At 41.3% G+C, this 18,407-nt stretch overlaps 1 protein-coding gene across 4 annotated transcripts in view; it reads left to right on the plus strand.

Annotated features, from left to right (window-relative positions):
* The window catches only part of prdm16 (PR domain containing 16), a 163,950-nt gene that overhangs the window by 37,491 nt on the left and 108,052 nt on the right, over window positions 1-18,407 (plus strand). For all 4 annotated transcript variants that reach the window (XM_060880748.1, XM_060880749.1, XM_060880752.1 and 1 more), the window contains exon 2: window positions 12,552-12,901. In XM_060880748.1, the coding sequence (XP_060736731.1) occupies window positions 12,552-12,901 (350 nt within the window). The remainder of the gene's footprint in view (window positions 1-12,551; window positions 12,902-18,407) is intronic.

The following is an 18,407-nucleotide window of genomic DNA, read 5'->3' on the forward strand; positions in this document are numbered from 1 at the left end:
ACATAACTAACAAGGCACAGAGACACTAACTGACAATAAACTCACCTCTTTACCTTTAGCACTCTGTTAAGCCGATAAAAGAAGCAGATCCTTCGGTATAGAAAAAAGAAATTGGCAGATCATTATGGCTAGAATCCGGATGCTGTAGACTGTTACTACATGCGTGTTATCCATACTGCAACTAAGTTGTATTTAACCTCCTGAGACCCGTATGCTACTGTTGTGTTGTGTACATTACAATTTCTACTGACTGTTTCTCTTAATCCATAGCTGATAGCTATAAATTTAATCAGTGTTTTCAAGGAAGCAGTTCGGCAAAAGAATTATACCTAACAGTCCTCATATAAGGTTGGTACAATAAATATATATAGACAATGAAGTGTGAGACAATGTTATGTCCTCATATGAGGACATTCGGGTCTCAAGAGGTTAAACATCTTTCGGTATGAACAATACCACATTCTGTAAACCATCTGAAACACCTATACACAAAACATGGTTTGCCGTCTACTACAGCGCTAGCGCTGAGGAACGAGCATGTTTGTTGCCGCTGTGCAGTGTAGTGATTGTAAGCTGTTGTTTGTTTGCACTCTGGAATGTTTAGACATGCTTTATTTGTGCTCTCGTCTCGTCAGAGCCTTTCCTCCGCGATTCCCACTGCTCGTCTGCGCCACTGTCCTCAGCTTCGTCTCGCAGCTCTGTTAAGCCGAGACAAAACAACTTAATTATGGGAAACTGATAAGCAAATAATAATCTGTGTTCAAATCAAACAATTGGAGTTTCTTCAAAGACACAAAAGAAGCAGAGGGTAATGTGTTCACACCTACACACACACACACACATACACACACACAGGCAGAAGAAGAGAACGAGCAGAGAAGAGAGGGCAGTAATTGTCCTGCTTGAAAAAACAGGAGAATTTGCATGAATGTTCGGCAGTGATAGATGACCATCATTTTCTTAATCGAGACCTGCTTGTGCTCTGTGTGCATTTGTTTTTCTGTTTTCTGTATCGACATCGAGGTAAATCAAGCTTTGCGTAAATTCGTTACTGTGAGCAACTTTCAAATGCTTTGTACGCAACAATTCTCATCACATATAAACAGTTTTAGACTGGAACAATATATATGAGACCTTTTTTTGTACCGTGAGACAGGCCTTCCTCTCTTAAACATTGTATTTTTGATCATTTTCCACCCAAACGAAGTGGGGTTTCCCCCTCACTATTGAATAAGATTTGATCTATACTTTCTTTTCACAAAACATGAGTCAACAAGGAAAATAAAATTAAACAATAATATCTCATTGGCAGTAGGTGGCCACTCTAGGTTTTACGGTCCAGTCCTGAACTTGGGTTATTGTCTGCAGGGCTTGTCAGGTTTCCTCCACATGTCTAACAACGTGACATAATTTGGATGTGGTAGCCTAGTGTTTAAGGTGTTGGGCTACCAATCGGAAGGTTGTAAGTTCGATTCCTACTGTATGTCCACCAAGCTGCCACTGCTGGGCCCCTGAGCAAGGCCCTTAACCCTCAATTGCTCAGTTGTATAAAAATGAGATAAAAAAAAAAAAAAAAAAAAAAAAGTAAGTCGCTCTGGATAAGGGCATCTACTAAAATGTAAATGTAAATGTAAATAAATGTAAATGTAAATAATTTGAGCTTAATTTGAATGAGTGAGTGTGTGTGTTTGTGTGTGGTCCCCTGGCACCCCTTTCCAGGGCTATTCCCACCTAACATCCAGCATTCCAAGGATACACCCCAGTTCCATTATGACCTTGACCTGGATAAAGCAGAAATAATTGACATGTCATGTTTTACATTTTGCTTTTAAATCGAAGCAGATTTGACAAAATTTTTTAAGTTACCAGTGAAATATTATGCCTGCAATCTTATTTCTGTTGTTTTTTATCTACGTGGCTACAAGGTTCAGGAGAACCTTGGTGGACTTCCCCTCAGGACCAGTAGGGTATTTAATAAATCAGTGGCCAAACTGAGGCAAATTGGACATTACAGAATGTCACTGGAGAACCAGAGAGAGAAAGAAAGAGAGAAAGAGAGAGGGAGAGAGAGAGAGAGAGACTCTGACTGTCTGAATAATGACTAATAGTTCACCCCACCGTCCCTAGAGAGCAACGGCATGTTGTTTAAGATGTCACACAGTGAGCAGAGACACAGATAACAGAGACAAAAGAGGGGTTCAGCTCACATTACCGAGGGGACCACCTCCGTTTAAAGAGCGCCATTTGTTCCCCACATCGACCCGGCGACCTCCCTAATTGCTAGCCAATTATGTGGAATTCGACGCAATTCGCCGGCACTTTTAAACGGGAAAATTGCCTGTCTCTAACCCAACAACCCCTCCTCCTTCTTTAGGCTGTTCATCTCTCTAAGGTTAAAAAGACATTATTTATGTCAGGGAGTGAGAAACAGCCACAACAAGAGTCCATGCATCTAATAAACTCACGTCCTATGTAGTCTATGAATGTTAATTAAGTGTAGTAGGGTCATTAACCATTAAAGACAGCGAAGTATAGGACTGTGTGTCTTCCTATTTATATAACTTAATTACTTTATTGAAATAAAATCAATAAGACAATTTAATCAGATTAGTTATTTTTTGTGTAATGCCATACTTTTATGAAACCAGCATTTGTTGTCAATTGTTATATTTTCAGAAAACAAGCTAAAGATACCAGAATCATTAAAATACGAACTGTATGAAGAATGTCTTATGGAAGAAATATCTAATGTAAGCACATTAGTTATACAATACCGTATGTGATTCCTAGGCCATTACAGTCAGTTATTAGAAATGAGTAGTCTAATATTATCTAATATAGAGCTGGATGAATGCATTAAAAGTCAGATAAACAGAGCATCAATTTATTTACAATGGATGTAGTCATGAGTCCTACCTGAGAGGTTTCACATAGTTTAATGATCCTTAGGAAAAGATATTAAACAAGACATTAAACTTCTTACACAGAGAATGTTGTTTCATTAAAATATACCCCTAATGAGCAGGGAGGGTAACATGGCACTCGTATACAGTAGACCTTTATAAATGGTGGAGATGTACGGAAAGATGGTGCATCGGTCTGTATATTATAAATAATATATAAATAGATGTATATTCATATATTCAAATTGTTTCAAGCACACATTTCAGTGAAAGATCACGTTTTTCAAAGTACTTTGCAGTGCAGACGTTTTTAAAATAATTCTAGTTGTTACTACAGCAAGACAACTCGCCACACCGACTTTTCTGAAATGATCAGAACATGGCGAGGTGGCACCACGCAGTCTCAGGTGGCTGACAGAACGAGTGGCCCATCAGGCTGGAGAAGCGGGCCCGAGCCCCTTTCCCAGAATTCTTGGGGCCAGACTCATTGTTTGTCGGGAGGGTATCGAGCATTGTGTAGCAGCTGATTGTTGCTCAGCCATGGTTCTCAGGTCTGTTGCGCTGGAGAACTGGCTGCATTGTTCTCGAACGCACTTGTCACCATTCACTCTGCCGAAGCATCTGTTTCCCCGCTTCCTTCCCCCCCTGTAGAACAACATGGCTTCCTTCGCACTAAACTACCAATGCCAAGACTTCTGTCTGGCATCGGTACTCGACAGGGAAAATCTAAACCTATTGATAGATTTATTGATTTTTGTCATTGTTGACTTTGAAAGAAAAAGCTGAGCAGTAAGAAAAAAAGATCAATGTTTTTGCTGCATATTATTCTTAATGAATTAATTCAACTCTATTTACTCTCAAAACATTCACATTCTCTCCTCTTTCCAGCTGTGATATATAACAAAAAAACACTGCGTAAAGGATAATTAGTGTAAGCAGTGTACTTTTGAGCTCAGCCTGTGTAGTAATCATGTTGGGTTTGAGTAGAAGATCATACTATACTAGCGCAGTGGGTTGTGACACTCAGTGAAACTATCCTGGATTAAATGAAACTGGATTTGATGGTAAGTGGATTAGCTGTGCTTGAAACAGAACAAAATGCAGACATTTAGTAATTGTTTAATCAAACATGGCGTTTGCTTGATTCGGAAGTCTCTGGATTTCTAGCCTTTTTATTTCTCTGTGTAAAATATTGACAGACTTAATAAATCAACTAAATAGTGCAGGCAGCAATACAGTCAATCAATAGAAAGAAACCTATAGGAGATGTAACGCTATTTTAGATGCACTGGATTTATTTATTTTTTTTAACAAGTATTCCTTATAGTTTTGCAAAAAATATTTTTTTATATACATCTTAGCTTGAGTTGATGTTAATGTAAGGAACTGTATTAGGTCATTTATCGCGTGATGAGTGTTAGTGCTAACACAAGAATCTTGTGTTGATAGCAGTTTTTGTGACAATGTACATTTACTGACAATATAATATGCTGTAAAGTTATTTTTGAAGTTGCTCCAGTTGCTTTATAGCTATGTCTGCTTTACTGTGTTCTGGACTTCAGTCAGGTATAGTAGTGTTTCCAGGCTCCTGATGACTGAAAGTTTCTCCCACACCATGGAATCCCTGTACCATTTTATTGTTTCATTTATTAGCTTCACTGGCCTGCGGTGAAGGAAGAGTGTGATGAATAAAACAGCTTTCCTATCTCTCCGCTATAAGAGAGTAACAGTGTCTCCCTCCTCGTGACATTTCATGTAGCCGCCTTTCCATAGAGTGGTCACTTCTCCATAAATGTCATCCTCAGCTGGATTAGTGATTTATGAATGCCGGCTATAGGAGCGAGTGAGAGAGAGGTGTACAATATGTGGGACAGAGATAGAGAGAGAGAGAGGGAGAGTGAGAGAGAGAGAGAGAGAGAGAGAGAGAGAGGAAGGACAAGTGCAATGAGAAAAAGCCTGGAAGAAACGGTTCCACTAAGAGTGTGTTCTTTTAGCTCCCAGCTTCTCGGTCCGGCCCCCAGCCTGCACTCCTTTAGCTCGAGTCTGACTGCTCAATGAGCCAGAACAGCGTGATTAGCCAGGCCAGTGCTGTGGACGGCTTATTGAGCGACCTCGCCTAATTCACTTGACCTGCTCGCCTGAGTCCACACACATAAAAAAGCCTGGCTGAGACAGACTCAATTAAGAAATGAGAAGACATCATGCTTTGGGTTTCCTTCGTGCATACAAACCATATATATATATATACTCACTTTTTAATAATAAAATAATATGAGACGGGGGTTCAAATTCAACCATTCAATTATACCGCAGTGCTGCTGGGACTCTAACCAGAATACATGGTCAGAATACATTTATTTTCATTTATTTACTGGAGCTCTGACAGTAGCTCCAGTAACAGGTTTCTATCAGTGTGTTCATTCCTACACATTAATACATTATGTTTCTATAGTAACTACACAGTGACCTTTCTGATGGATGCTTAACAACAAAAAAAAAAGAATTATATTATTATTATTATAATAATTAATAATAGTTTTCTGTTTATTTGTGAAAGGAATCCCGGTGTCAGGTAAAGCCGGACGTTCAGGATGAATGGCTTTGCGCTTTGCAGTTATTTTTTTAATGTGTCGTTATAAGAGTTTTCGGGTTAAACGCCAGAAAGATTTTAATATCTTCCCATTTTAACTGCAGAAACCGCCAGATTAAGAAATTACACAAATTCAGTCACATGCCCTCTAATAAAATACCTGGTTTGGCCAGTCAGCGTTTTTAAAAGCTTGAAAAAAATCTTTGAGCAGTCAGAGGATTGTGAAAAGCAGCCATGTGCCAGTGCTCAGGTGATTCCAGTCCACAGTCCACTCCTTCACATTCATCTCCATTATTTCATTCTGTCCTTGTTTTTTTATGTCTTGCTGTGTATCAGCTCTTCCACACCATACCTTCCCCTCCATCCTCTACCCCAATTTACTCTGTTTCCCTCTCTCTCTCTCTCTCTCTTTCTCTCTCTCTCCCTCTCTCTCTAACAACCCCCCTTTGCTCGTGTCCCCATGCGGCAGCAGGTCAGTGGCATGCTAACACTTTTGTCAGTGTGATTAATAGCATGGTGGATTGTCGTTAATTCACTAGCTAATGACTAAGACCGGGGCCAGTCGAGGAGTAATCGGGTGATGTATAGCCAGGGAGTGCTCCCTGTGCCAGAGGTGAAAATCATTTCCCCCACTCAGATACCGTTGTAGGCCAAACCAATGGCTTTTCCTTTTAATAAAAACGAATACATTTCTCCTCCTCTCCTCGTTTTCCCTTGTGTTGCAATTCCCTGTAGGTTGCTAAATGAAGCTGCTTTAATACAGGGGCCGCTGGGACGCTTCTCTTTGCCCAGATGAAAAGTTGTGCACTTCTTTTACAGAGTTTCTGATGTTTCTGATGTATGCTTGTATAATAGTGCTGAGGTAGACGCAATCTATGCCGTGCCGTAGTCCCTTTAGCGCCATTAGCCAAGTGCTCAGTTAGGCAAGTGTTCAGTTACAGTTCTGGGCAGCGCTCGTCCACCCCCTGATTTCTTTTCCACAGAGAGGGCTGTGTAAGCCTTGCAATTAAATACGAGCAGCGGCGTTTCCTCCGAGCGCATTTGGGAAGTGCAAACAAATTTGAATTCTTATGGAGGGAGGCAGGAGTAAAGGGAAAGGGGAAAGGTTGAATTTGTTCCTGAATAAGCTGTCACTGGTCCGGCTGTGTGAGGCTGCGCTCTCAGCCTGGGGGTAAAATGGTAATGTGCCCACTGAAAAACAGGAACGGTGGAGGCCCGAGGAACCAAGAGAGAAAGAGAGAGAGAGAGAGAGAGAGAGGGCGGAAAAGGGGTGAAGCCAAGTCAGAGCGCAGAAAAAAAAGATGGAGTAGTGATGAAGTGGACTGTTCACCTCAGTGAGTTTTCTTTACACAGCTAAACTGTGCTGAAAGTGGGGCAGCCTGCACAAGCGTACACTTAAAATGCTCTGTGTGCATCGTGACTATTAGGACGTCGCATTTGCCATTTAAATATGGTTTACTTCTTCATGGGGTGGTCAGGATGGTGATGAAAATGCTTTTTTTCCCACCACAGAGTTGTTTTTGATTAAAACAGTGAGTCTTTTATATATGCTTTAATCTTTCATGATTCACATAAATAAAATAAGGCAAAGCAACATTTCCCCCCTATGATTGAAAGAATATGTGCTATTATTTTATTAATAGCAAAGATTTACAAGCAATGCCAGTCAAGACCATGCTCCAGTCCAGTAACAGCCACACGTTCAGAGTGTGTGGAGCATATGCTGTTCTATCATTACCCAGGCTGAAGCCTTCTGGCATTTATTAGCAAACCAGCCTTCTGGTGTCTCTCTCTCTCTCTCTCTCTCTCTCTCTGCCTGTCTGTCTCCCCCCATCTCTGCCCTCCTCTCCCTGGGTGATGTTTGCAACTCAATTTGGCAAATGTAAGTTGGTATTGATTATTATTAATATTTATCATGTTTCTGAAAATGTCTTTTCCCAAGCGCTATTAATCTGTCGTGTTAATAAATGTCTGTGCAAGGTCTTGTGATACTCCCCAGGGAGAGTCACAGACTAGAATGGCAATCAGTAGCCTGACAGGAGCAGCACATGTGCTCTCTCTCTCTCTCTCTCTCTCTCTCTCTCTCTCTCTCTCTCTCTCTTTCTCTCTTTCTCACACACACACACACTCACACACACACACACACACACACATGCATGTCGACTGACTCCTGCAGGCCCTAATATGATTGTGGTAACTGATTAGGCTTTGTGTTGAGACTCTTTAAGCCTTCTAATGACATGCATCTATTAAACTCAAAAGGTGTTACAAATCTTGCCACGGATCAAAGCACCATGAATAGAGCTATCTTACAGCTCAGTGGGTTTTTTTCCTTGTAGCACAAAAACGTAAATAATTTTTTGCTTAAGTATAAAGCAAAAAAGTAATTATTATTATTATTATTATTATTATTATTATTATTATTATTATTATTATTATTATTATTATTACTATTATGTATTATGTATTATTATTATTATTATTATTATTATTATTATTATTACTATTATGTATTATTATTTATTTTATTATTTTTATTATTATTATTATTATTATTATCATTATTATTATGCGAATTATTCACAGAACTAGTGGTCTTGTGTTACACTATGCATTAACAGATGAGAGACTTTTTAAAAATTTTGTCCTTCATTTCTGTATTTTCTGTAAACCCGACAAGCTTATTTTTTAAATTTTAATTAGTTTCAGAAAAAAAAAGAAAAGAGGCTCAAGAGGGACAGAAAATTGTATTTGTTTATAGCTGCTGTGACAGGAGCTAAATGCCTTCTCAGAACGATATATAAAACTACGACCTGCTAAAAAGTTTATGGTGTCGTTTCTAAATAACAAAAAAATATCAAGGAATTAAATTCTTCTCAAAAAAAAAAAAATTTATATCTATAATTGCACTGTAATATCTATAATTGCACTATAATCACACTGTGAAGATGTTTTATTCCATATTTAATACCATTCCATATGAGCGCACACTTTCTATCCGTACACGCTAACACATTATCTACTTTGGGTCATTAACAAGGTCGAGGAATTTATACGTTCAGTTCAAATGACGTTCTTCCAGCTCTTCCAGTGCTGGCAGGCTGTGTTCGTTGTGGGCTCGACAGCTCGGCCACGGTCCTTTAGCACTTATTGTGTATCGACTGCTCAAACAGCCGCAGTGGTCAAGGTCAATTCCTTTAGCACTTTCTTCAGCCAGTTTGTCTTCCTCCAGCAGATGAGGTGGAGAGAGGCTGCACGCACACCGAGTTTGCACTGGCTTGGACACTGTATACACAGACACACTGACCCTGTGTATGTGTGTGAGCCTACACACTGTATATCGCCTCACAGATTTTAGGATTAGCCCCTCCGTAAGGAGCGTCTAAAACACTGATGGCATTTTAAATGCACAGGCATGAGGGAACTCCCCTGGTTTCAATCTGCCCCATGCCTCTCACCTCACTGGAGAGCCAATATTGCTACTTTAAGTGTTACTTGGAAACAATCCCTGCTGCTTTTACAAGGGGAAACAGTGCAGGTTTCTGGAACGCATATTCAGCAATCTAACGAACTGTCCCTTGCGCCCCTTTTCCGAACACGTTCTTGCGTCAATAGAAATAACTGTGCCATGGAAAAGATCACACTATTTCATCCCTCCTCGCCTCCTGTGTACGTATGTATGTGTGTGTGTGTGTGTGTGTGTGTGAGTTCGATTTTTATTGGCACACGCCTTTTTTCTTCCTGCATTAAAACTAGAGCAGTGGAGTTTTGAGTCCAGATAAAATCATCAAAGCTCTGATTAAAGTGGAACAGGTAAAAAAGGTTCCCGTTGTGGCTCTAATGATGGCAGTAATTCTGTAAGTGGGAGCACATTGCTGGATTATTAAGTGCGCAAGTAGAATAATGGACCACATGGTACGTTTGAATAACTTTTATCAATGCTGCTACCAGAAATACCCTTTTTTTTCCTGTCAGAGGCAGAGCTGTACTTTCCTTTTTTTGGCCCAGCACAGACTTTGTATGAAAAAAAAAAAGTTCCTTGGTGTTGACAAATCACCTCCAGGAAGAAGAGTAATTTGCTGAATGCTAGAATTAAATGAGCTTGAGGTTAGTACTGGCCTATAAAATTCGATCATCGATCGCATCCCTGACGTTTTGTGTGCAAATATGTTATCATCTTAAATACGGCCATTTCTGCTACAGTGCTGAGTACGGAGAAATGTGAAAGCTCCTGAGATCAGGCTGTTTGTTTGAGCACAGGATCCTTTGTTCACATCTCATTTAGCGCAGGACATCTACAAACACAAAAGTGCAGCGCTCGGCCTGAGACTGCTGCACGCTTTGTTCGGAAATGTGAACGCAGATGCCTCATTCTTACCATTTGTATTATTTTGAACTTTAAAAAGTCATTATTGTCAGTTCAAATGAACGCACTTGGTTCTTATAATTCCCCTTTCCCCTAGTATTAAAACATCTCAGAAAATGCCAGCGTGTGTAATGGAATCTTTTTCAAAATCTGTTACTTTGACACACTGCCTGAACTCTTCCCATAGAGAGTTGTTAAAGCCTAGAATTTCAGGAAGAGCGAAGGAGCTCCCTGTGTGTGTGTTTGCATGTGCGTACATGCGTGTCAGTATCTCTCCTGACAACAACAAAGGGCGCCGTTTAAAAGCGTCGCTTTTTACAATTTATCAAATAAATCTGATGCCTTCATGTGGCGGGGCCGGGCCGCACGGTAGTTTCCATTGGAATAACAAAACCGAACAAGCGCCTCATTGTGACCAGAGCTCGGAGGTGAGCAGGACCCCCAAGGTGCGAATTAATGATGGCGGCCTGGTGTAATCAGGATAAATAGTTCAGTATGGGGGGAGAGAAAACATAGAGAGGCACAGAGGAAGGCACTATCTGTCTCTCGCTTCTCCCCTCCAAATACCTCCAGGAGACAGTGCTAATATCACCGGTCTGCATAAACTCCTGCCAAAGCAGCGCTCTTACTAAAACGTTAGCTTTGTTTTCCGTTGCTGACGTTTTTCTTTTTGACGCTCGATTTATTTTGCCCGAGTATGTTTGAATCCTTGCTGTCACAGAGACACAGCGAAAACACGTCAGATAGGACGATTTTTCGTTCCACGTCCGTGACTCCTCTCCTTCTTGTGGTGTAAAATCATACGAGCAGGTGGAGCTCAGAAACATGTTCTTAATGCTCAGGGATAAGAGCTTGTATATCGAATTAGGATTTTAGTCTCACAGCGCCGGTGCTTGCTCGGTCTCGGACAAATGTCGTCTTGTGCGTTAAATTCAGGCCTCTCGAATATACACGCAATTTTACATCGCTCACTTTTAGTGTGGATTTCTGCGGGCCTCTTTAACTGGAGTATTTAATAGATTTTCCAACCCTGTCTTTGCTTGTTGAAAATTGTACTTGATGGGTCAGATGCCAAAGAAAGGGAAGAGGGAGGGAAAAAAAAAAGGTTTAATGGGCTTGAAAACACTTTTGATTTGCAAACAGCACCAGATAGGCTATGGTTGTAAAATTTTAATTGATCTGTGAAAAGGAGAAGCTACTACTAGGCCACATGTTCTTCAGTTAATTGCCTGACTGGTCTGAGACTCCAGTGAAGTCTGAGCATTAAAGAAATTACTAAAACGTTTCTTTTCCCTTGGAATCACAAGATGACGCAGAATCTCTTTTTAAAGCCTTTTTTTTTTTATGGTTGGGTTTTTACAAGATAAATTTCCTGCCTGGTTCTCTCAGGATCCTTGTGTTTGGGAGGCTTCGTCACCAGCATTCGCATTACACGTTTTATAGTTTGTCGTCTCTTAATTCCTTGTATAGGAGAAAATCAGGAGAAAACTTTTTAAAGGAATGACGAAGCTACTTCAAGCGGTATCTTTGGATATTTCGTTCATCAACTATTTCCCTGTGGAAAAATAAATCACCAAATTAATTCTTTCTCGCCACATCGTACACGCATCGTGCTGTTTTCCTGATGTTTGCAGCTGTGTTTTTCTGCATGTGAAATTGCCCGGAAAAGCTTTCAAACCGGTTCACCTTAGCTTTGTTCAGGAATGATTGCATTTCATTTTTTTTTTCACAGCTTGGTTTATGTTGCTTATGAGTAAATAGCATTTCAATTTGAAAGGAAACAGTTCAGAGCAATAAAGTTGTGTTCTTGGCAGCACTCACAAGGGGGCTGAGTTGTGGCTGATTGGAAGCACTCCTGGCGTAATTGCGGCCTAGTTAGCTCTGATTGCTGGTCCTGTGTTTGGATAGCAAACTGCACTGGTGCTTCTACAAATTACACTGAGTCAATACGTGTGCACTGGCATGGCTGTTGTCATGGACACAAGTGAAAGTGGTTGTTGCGTTTGGAACCCCGATCTCCAGTGAAAACCCATCTCTTGTGAAAATAATACAGCTGCAGCTATTGTATATAGGACGATGAGCCACGGACTTAGTTGCTGTCCGTATTCTCGAAGTTTCTACTAAACGAATCGGTTGTGTTAAGTTTCTGTCTCAAAGAAGTGCGCATGTGTTCATTTTTAAGCTCGTGATAGCATCAGAATGTGCCTTGAACAAATCAAGCTGGTATTTTGAGCAACTTTGTGGCTCCTGGCCTTAATGATCAGCTTTTACCTCCATAACCACGACGGCTAAATACCACAATTACTCTGTCAGGCCCAGAATGACAATAAACATAGGTGACTATCTGAGTGGTTGAAGATGACTGGATATGGCGTCAGACCACATGGTCATTTGGTCTTATTATCTGTAAGACGATCAGACAGGAAATGGTAGTGGCTGTGATTGAGTGGAACAAACGCCAGAAGCAGGCTGGAATGGAGCTAAGAGTCATTTTCCATTTTCAGGGGTTTGAAGAAGGCCAGTGAAGAGATGATAACTACACAAATCGCTCGCCTGACTAATTCAAAATAGCAGGAGAGTTATTTATATGTTGTTTTTCCAATATGCTAAACAAAGCAAGAATACTGTTTAAAATGTTGATTTTGATTACTGTGTTATTGACAACAATCAATCTTTGGTTGTATTGTTTCAGATGATAATGAGGCAGTAGACAGCATGTACGACACAGAGCTGAACCCTGCAGCGGGTGAGAGTGCAGAAGAGGAGACGGAGGACAGCGTCATGTCTCCGATCGCCATGGGCCCTGCCTCGCCACAGCCAAACAACGAAGACTTCACCCCGAAAGAAGGCTCGCCCTACGAGGTGCCTGTCTACATTCCTGATGACATTCCCATCCCCGCCAACCTGGAGCTGCGCGAGTCCTCCGTGCCAGGCGCTGGCCTCGGCATCTGGGCCAAAACCAGAATCGGGATGGGCGAACGCTTCGGACCGTTCCACGGGCTGCACAGCGCCACCGTCAAAGAGACCACTTTTGGATGGGAGGTAGGTACAAACTATACAAATAATACATGTAGAAAATGAACAGGCTTTAATGAAGCTTTTGAGTTGTTATGAAATGTGATTACGGAGATGCAAAGCAATAAGATACTCTACATGTCGGAGGCCCGCTCGAGGACTTTTGGCTAAGGTAAGTGAATCTTGTCCTAGTGTGATTACTCCTAGTCTGTGGTGTAAGAAAGAACTACAGAGCAAAGATGCTTATTCCGTGTTCATTTACTGCATGGATCTGATGTCATTCTCGTGCACTTGAATGCCCTTCTTTTCCACAATGTCATGTGATGGCGGTTTGCAAAATCCTGATTACAGAAGAGATCGGCTTTTCCCCCGCCCCCTATATCCATTCGAGTGCACTCATTTGGTCACGCCACATGATATGGGGAAATGGAAGAAGCGTAGCATTTGCATGGAACTGTATTGAACTATTCGTTTTCATTTTCAGCATGACATCAGGGGATATTGACATTGCTTCACGAAGATTGTTAGTGCCTTCAGTAACATTTTCCCGCTCCTGCATGACCATGACTCACTTCTAGAACCCTTTCTGCAATTTTTTCCTTTTCTTTTGTTTAGTTCAACCTCACCTTTTTATGCTTTTAGTCAATTTCAACTCTCAGCCATTAGTCCCCTATCACACAACGAGAGATGGGTGACGGCTAGCACGTGCTTCCTCTGAGATACATGACACAACACACACTCAGAGGAAAGCGTTCACTGCCCTCTTCTGCATACATGAGCTTGTAGGAGCCGTCAGTTATTTTGCGCTGCTTTTATTGTTTTTTTTGTTGTTTTTTTTCATAGTTTTGTCCATCTCGTTCAGATTATCGCAAAGACTCCTTTCCTCCTGTTTCTCTCTATTTTATCTATCTGCTGAGATACACTTGGCATCTAGTAAGTGCCTGCTATGAGCAGCACTTTTTTTTTTTTTTTTGCCCAGAAAAAAAGGTTTCACATTTTGACTAGACTCTTGACGCGCCCAGGGCTTGACTCCAAAAACTACACTCTCCCTCTTAGGCCGCATTGGCTTGGATTCGCCACTAATGGTGCTCATCAGGATCCGGCCCCAGGAAAAAGCCTGTCTGTGTGTCTGCCTGACACAATGCTCAGATTTCAGCCCCAATTTATGCACTCAAGTTCTTTCGCTTTACTTTTTATAAGGAGCGCTCTCAAGGCTCCACTCGACAGCGTAACGATTGACAAGGAGCACATCGATGAGATTCTGAGCGCATACTCACACACACAGCTACACGTATGCACAAATACACACTGCTCTCACACACTTGCTGAAGACCAGAGAGACATCTGTTGGCCCATCTGTGGCAAACCATCTATTAAAGTGATACTTGCCGGCAGCTGCCGGAAATTGGGTGAAGACAGTGTGTAAAATCCCGTCGCCTCATTTTATGATTCATTTTTTGGTTTTAACTCATTATATTAAGTTTTTTTCTTTGCTTTGAGAATTTATTTGAGCTGTGTGGTAACTTTCAATAAAAGTCTCATCTCTACAATAGCTACAACAGACATTGGGTTTTAGGGCATTACGCCAAAAAAAAAAAAAGGGAAGAAAAATCAAGTGAAAAGAAAGACACACAGACACACACACACACACACACACACACACACACACACACACACACACACACACACACAAACACACAGGAAAATTGGCTGAATGAAAGAAAACCCTGCCTGTCTCTGTTGCTCAGCATGGCGAGAGGGGCCAGAGCTCTTATCGGGGTTAGTCATAACAGTCCAGGCATGGATAGCCATCGCAGGACTCCCAGAGGAGATGGACTAGGCTACGTCAGAGCGTTTAGACAAACAGACAGTGTGGAGAGAGGAGTAGGTCTAACAGTACTGGGTCAGAGGTGTTAATAGGACTGGATTAGATCAGAGCCACAGTGAGCCAAACACCACCAGATAAATGCACAGTTAGGAGAGCTGGTTTTGGAGTGTACACACACACACACACATATACACACACACACAAACAGGAAAAACATAATGTAGACTAGGATGGGTATAATTTCTAGATTTGAGCCTTGTCTTTTGCATTTTCTGACTTGATGATGCGGTTTGTAAATGTGGCTCAGCTACATACATGTGGTGGCCTGGGAAAACCCTTCACATGGTCAAATTTTGACATTTTCTACTATTTATAGTTTTAAAAAATACAGGCTTTGCCCTGGACAGACTGGCATTCTGTCAAGGGTGTATTCCTTCCTCACGCCACCCAGAATAGACTCACTGAGACCCTAACAAGGATAAAGTGTTCACAGAAGATGTCTGAATGTATCAATGAGCTACAGGTTTTCCTGAACTGAAATGGATTTTGTCTTCACCCAGACGTCATCGCACGCGTACCAGCAAAAGAAGGAAAAGGAGAGTAAATCATTTACATACGTAAAAACAGCATCACAGCCACATTTTGTGCCACAAGGGAAATGATTTCTCACTTTGATGATCAGTTTCATCCACATCAAGTCTCTGTTTCACCATCTGAAGCACTGTAAAAGCTCTTCCTTTACAGATTAGGAAATAATCCCGGATTACTTCAATTCTGTTGAGTGCTCTCTTATTCTACAGGATATTTGCAGTCAGACGGCTTTTGGCAAGGTTAGAAAAATAAAACAGTTTCTTGGTCATTTTGGTGAAATATCTTTCGGGTTTTTTTAAAAGTATATTATTAACAGTAAAAAGTTTTAGAGGATTACAAACACAAAAACTTTCTGATACTGAGGTGTGTGTGTGTGCATGTGTATGTGTGTGTGTGCCTGTGCGGATCTCTATGGCAGCAGCGCACAGTGCTGTGGGTTAATGAAAGCGACGGGAGCTGTAGGTGGATGAGGACGCACGCGTTCCTCCATCAGTCCCTCAGGCTGTGCCGTCTCTGACTGAAGAGGTGTTAACTCAGATTCATTTCAGCGAGACGGACAGCTCAATCTGCACGACGCTTCGCCTCAGGGGCTCGGCTCGCACACAGACAAGAGATACAGCCCGTCTATTTAAAAGCCATTATGCTTCCCTTTATCACAACATAATATAACACTGGCCCCTGCCACACGTTTTTCAATCAGGTCCGTCTCCAGTCCCCTCCCATGAGGAAGGTGTGTAGCCACTGGCCTCGTCGGTTTATGGACTCGATGGTTCATTGTGTTATTGTAAAAGGGGTTCATTGGTTCTGGTAATGGTATTGACAGAAGGTTTGAGAGCACTGTGGAATCTTGACACTGACAGTCATAGCTGAAATAAACTGTCTGATTCTGGCTCCATTGGGGACTGCTGTCACTATGTGTGTCTATCTTGTGTCACATGTTGTCAGATATATCTAGAGGGGACATTTGTGTCTCTGCCTGCGTGACTTTTATACATTTATCCCAAGACAGTGTCGTTTTTCGATTGGGTTGGCGATCGGATACAGTATTATCGCCTTGTGTGATGTGGTGAGCTTAACCAGTCAGCAGTAAACAATGCTGACATTTTTTTTTGTAGGTAAGCAGAAAGCACAAGAAAGTGAACAACTGGAGACACTTTGGCATGGAACAACTGGTGCCAAATATCGTCAGGCGGAATCCTCGTATCTCCAAAACCGTTATTTTACAGGAAATTTAAAAAAACGCTGTACCTTATCTACAGTACACAGGGTTTATTTAGTCCGCGTTGCAGTGGATTGTCTTGCGCTAAATTCCTGTCCTCAGACGAGCACCAGAACTAGCGGGGGTCAAGATTTTTTTTTCTTTGAGCCCAGTGTTTTGAAGACATTTACATCAGAAGACGTGTTGATTCGTTACGACTCTTCTTGAGGAGAAATATGCCGTGAAGCTCTCCCGTGGAGTGAGGAAGAGGTGGACAGTTGAAGTGTCCAATGGAGTTAAGAGATTTGCGTTCAAGCTATTTTCAAGACTTTAGATTGGTTAATAGCTTGTAAAAATAACAGACCCACATGGGGACTGACCAATAGCATCGATATGTGAAAAAATATGAAATTGACCAAATTTGGACATACGAGGTTTCCGCCTGACAGCGACGATATGCTGGTAGTATTGGCGACAAAATAAGGCATTTTATACATAATATTTCTTCTATCTGTCGGCATCTAGTCCTTCTGACTCCTTGCTTTAGCTACAGAATAGAATTCGAACTTTAAATAACGTACTTAAATCCGGATCTTACACATATGCACGAGGCATACACACTATTATATTTTTAATTATTTCGTTACATTTTTTTCATTCTATTATACTTATTGCGGCTCGTAGCAGCTCACACACGTGTAACATCTTAACCTTCATTAAGCATGTTTTAGTTGTAATCTGATTTACTGCACAAGCGGATGAGAGGTAACAACACCGATACTTTTTTATTCAATTCATTTCACCAGAACAGTCAGATAGAGACACCTTTATTCATCCCACTCACATTCAACAGTGAGACAAAGGAGGCAATGTAGCAGGATGAATCAGAGAGGGACTCTCAAAAGCTCCGAGATGGTATTTCTTCAAAAGCTAGATTAATGTTGTGTACACACGCCGTGCCCTCACAGTTTGCCGAGGCGTGTTGGAGTTTTGATTGAAATTTTCTCTAAAGACAGTGATGACTCTTTGCCTTGCTGTTACTATCCCTGAACTCTGCTTAGTTAGCTAGATTAATTACGTTGCTCCGGTTCACATATCGGCAAAAACGTAAAGACACCCATGGCACTAATGAACAAATAAGTCCACCGAGCTTCTTATAGGCACAACAAGGGGTCGTTTTTGACCCAGTAAATGAGAAGGAACCGGTTGCCTGTAGCCCAGTGGATTTGCATGTGCTCACTGGGCAGAACAATTTGCGTACGAGTGCATGTTTTTTTTCCACTACTGCACAACAACAAAAAAAAAAAGAGCTGGTCTTTTGTATGAGGAAAGGCACCTTTTAGTGATATTCACTGATTATTTACTTTTATTCCTTTCTCAATGATAGTCATAAAATAGTCCTGATTCGTGTCAGTTTCTCCTAGAGATTCCTGCGTTCGACTCCTATGACTGATGCCCTGGCACATTCTCTATTGTGTCAGCTATCTCTTTACCTCTTGACTTCAAAGAGCTTTGACCTGTTGATGACTTTGCTGCAATGCAAACTTTCTGTTTGCCTTCATGGCTTTTTTGTACCTTTCCATATCATCATTATTCATCCCAGTGAAGAAAAAAAAAAACCCCTGTTCTTGCATGGCATTTTCTTGTATTTGCTATGCTGTTTACTTAGCGATACTCAGGATTGGATGTGTTCACTTTGCACCTTTGGTATACGTGACAGATGCTCTATTCTGCATGGTTGTTCCTCGTAGGTCAACCAGAATTCCTTTGTGTCCTGATTCCGCTTTCATGCCCGTGGTTGACTTTTGTTTGTCCTCGCGCTAACGTCCCTCTCAGCTTTTGTGCCACGCCCCAGCACTATCTGTCCTGACCTTACCTTTCACCTCTCTGTTTGTCCACCTTTGTGTGTAGGATTG

This window comes from Tachysurus vachellii, chromosome 11 (genome assembly GCF_030014155.1).
Source record: "Tachysurus vachellii isolate PV-2020 chromosome 11, HZAU_Pvac_v1, whole genome shotgun sequence".
NCBI lineage: Eukaryota > Metazoa > Chordata > Actinopteri > Siluriformes > Bagridae > Tachysurus > Tachysurus vachellii.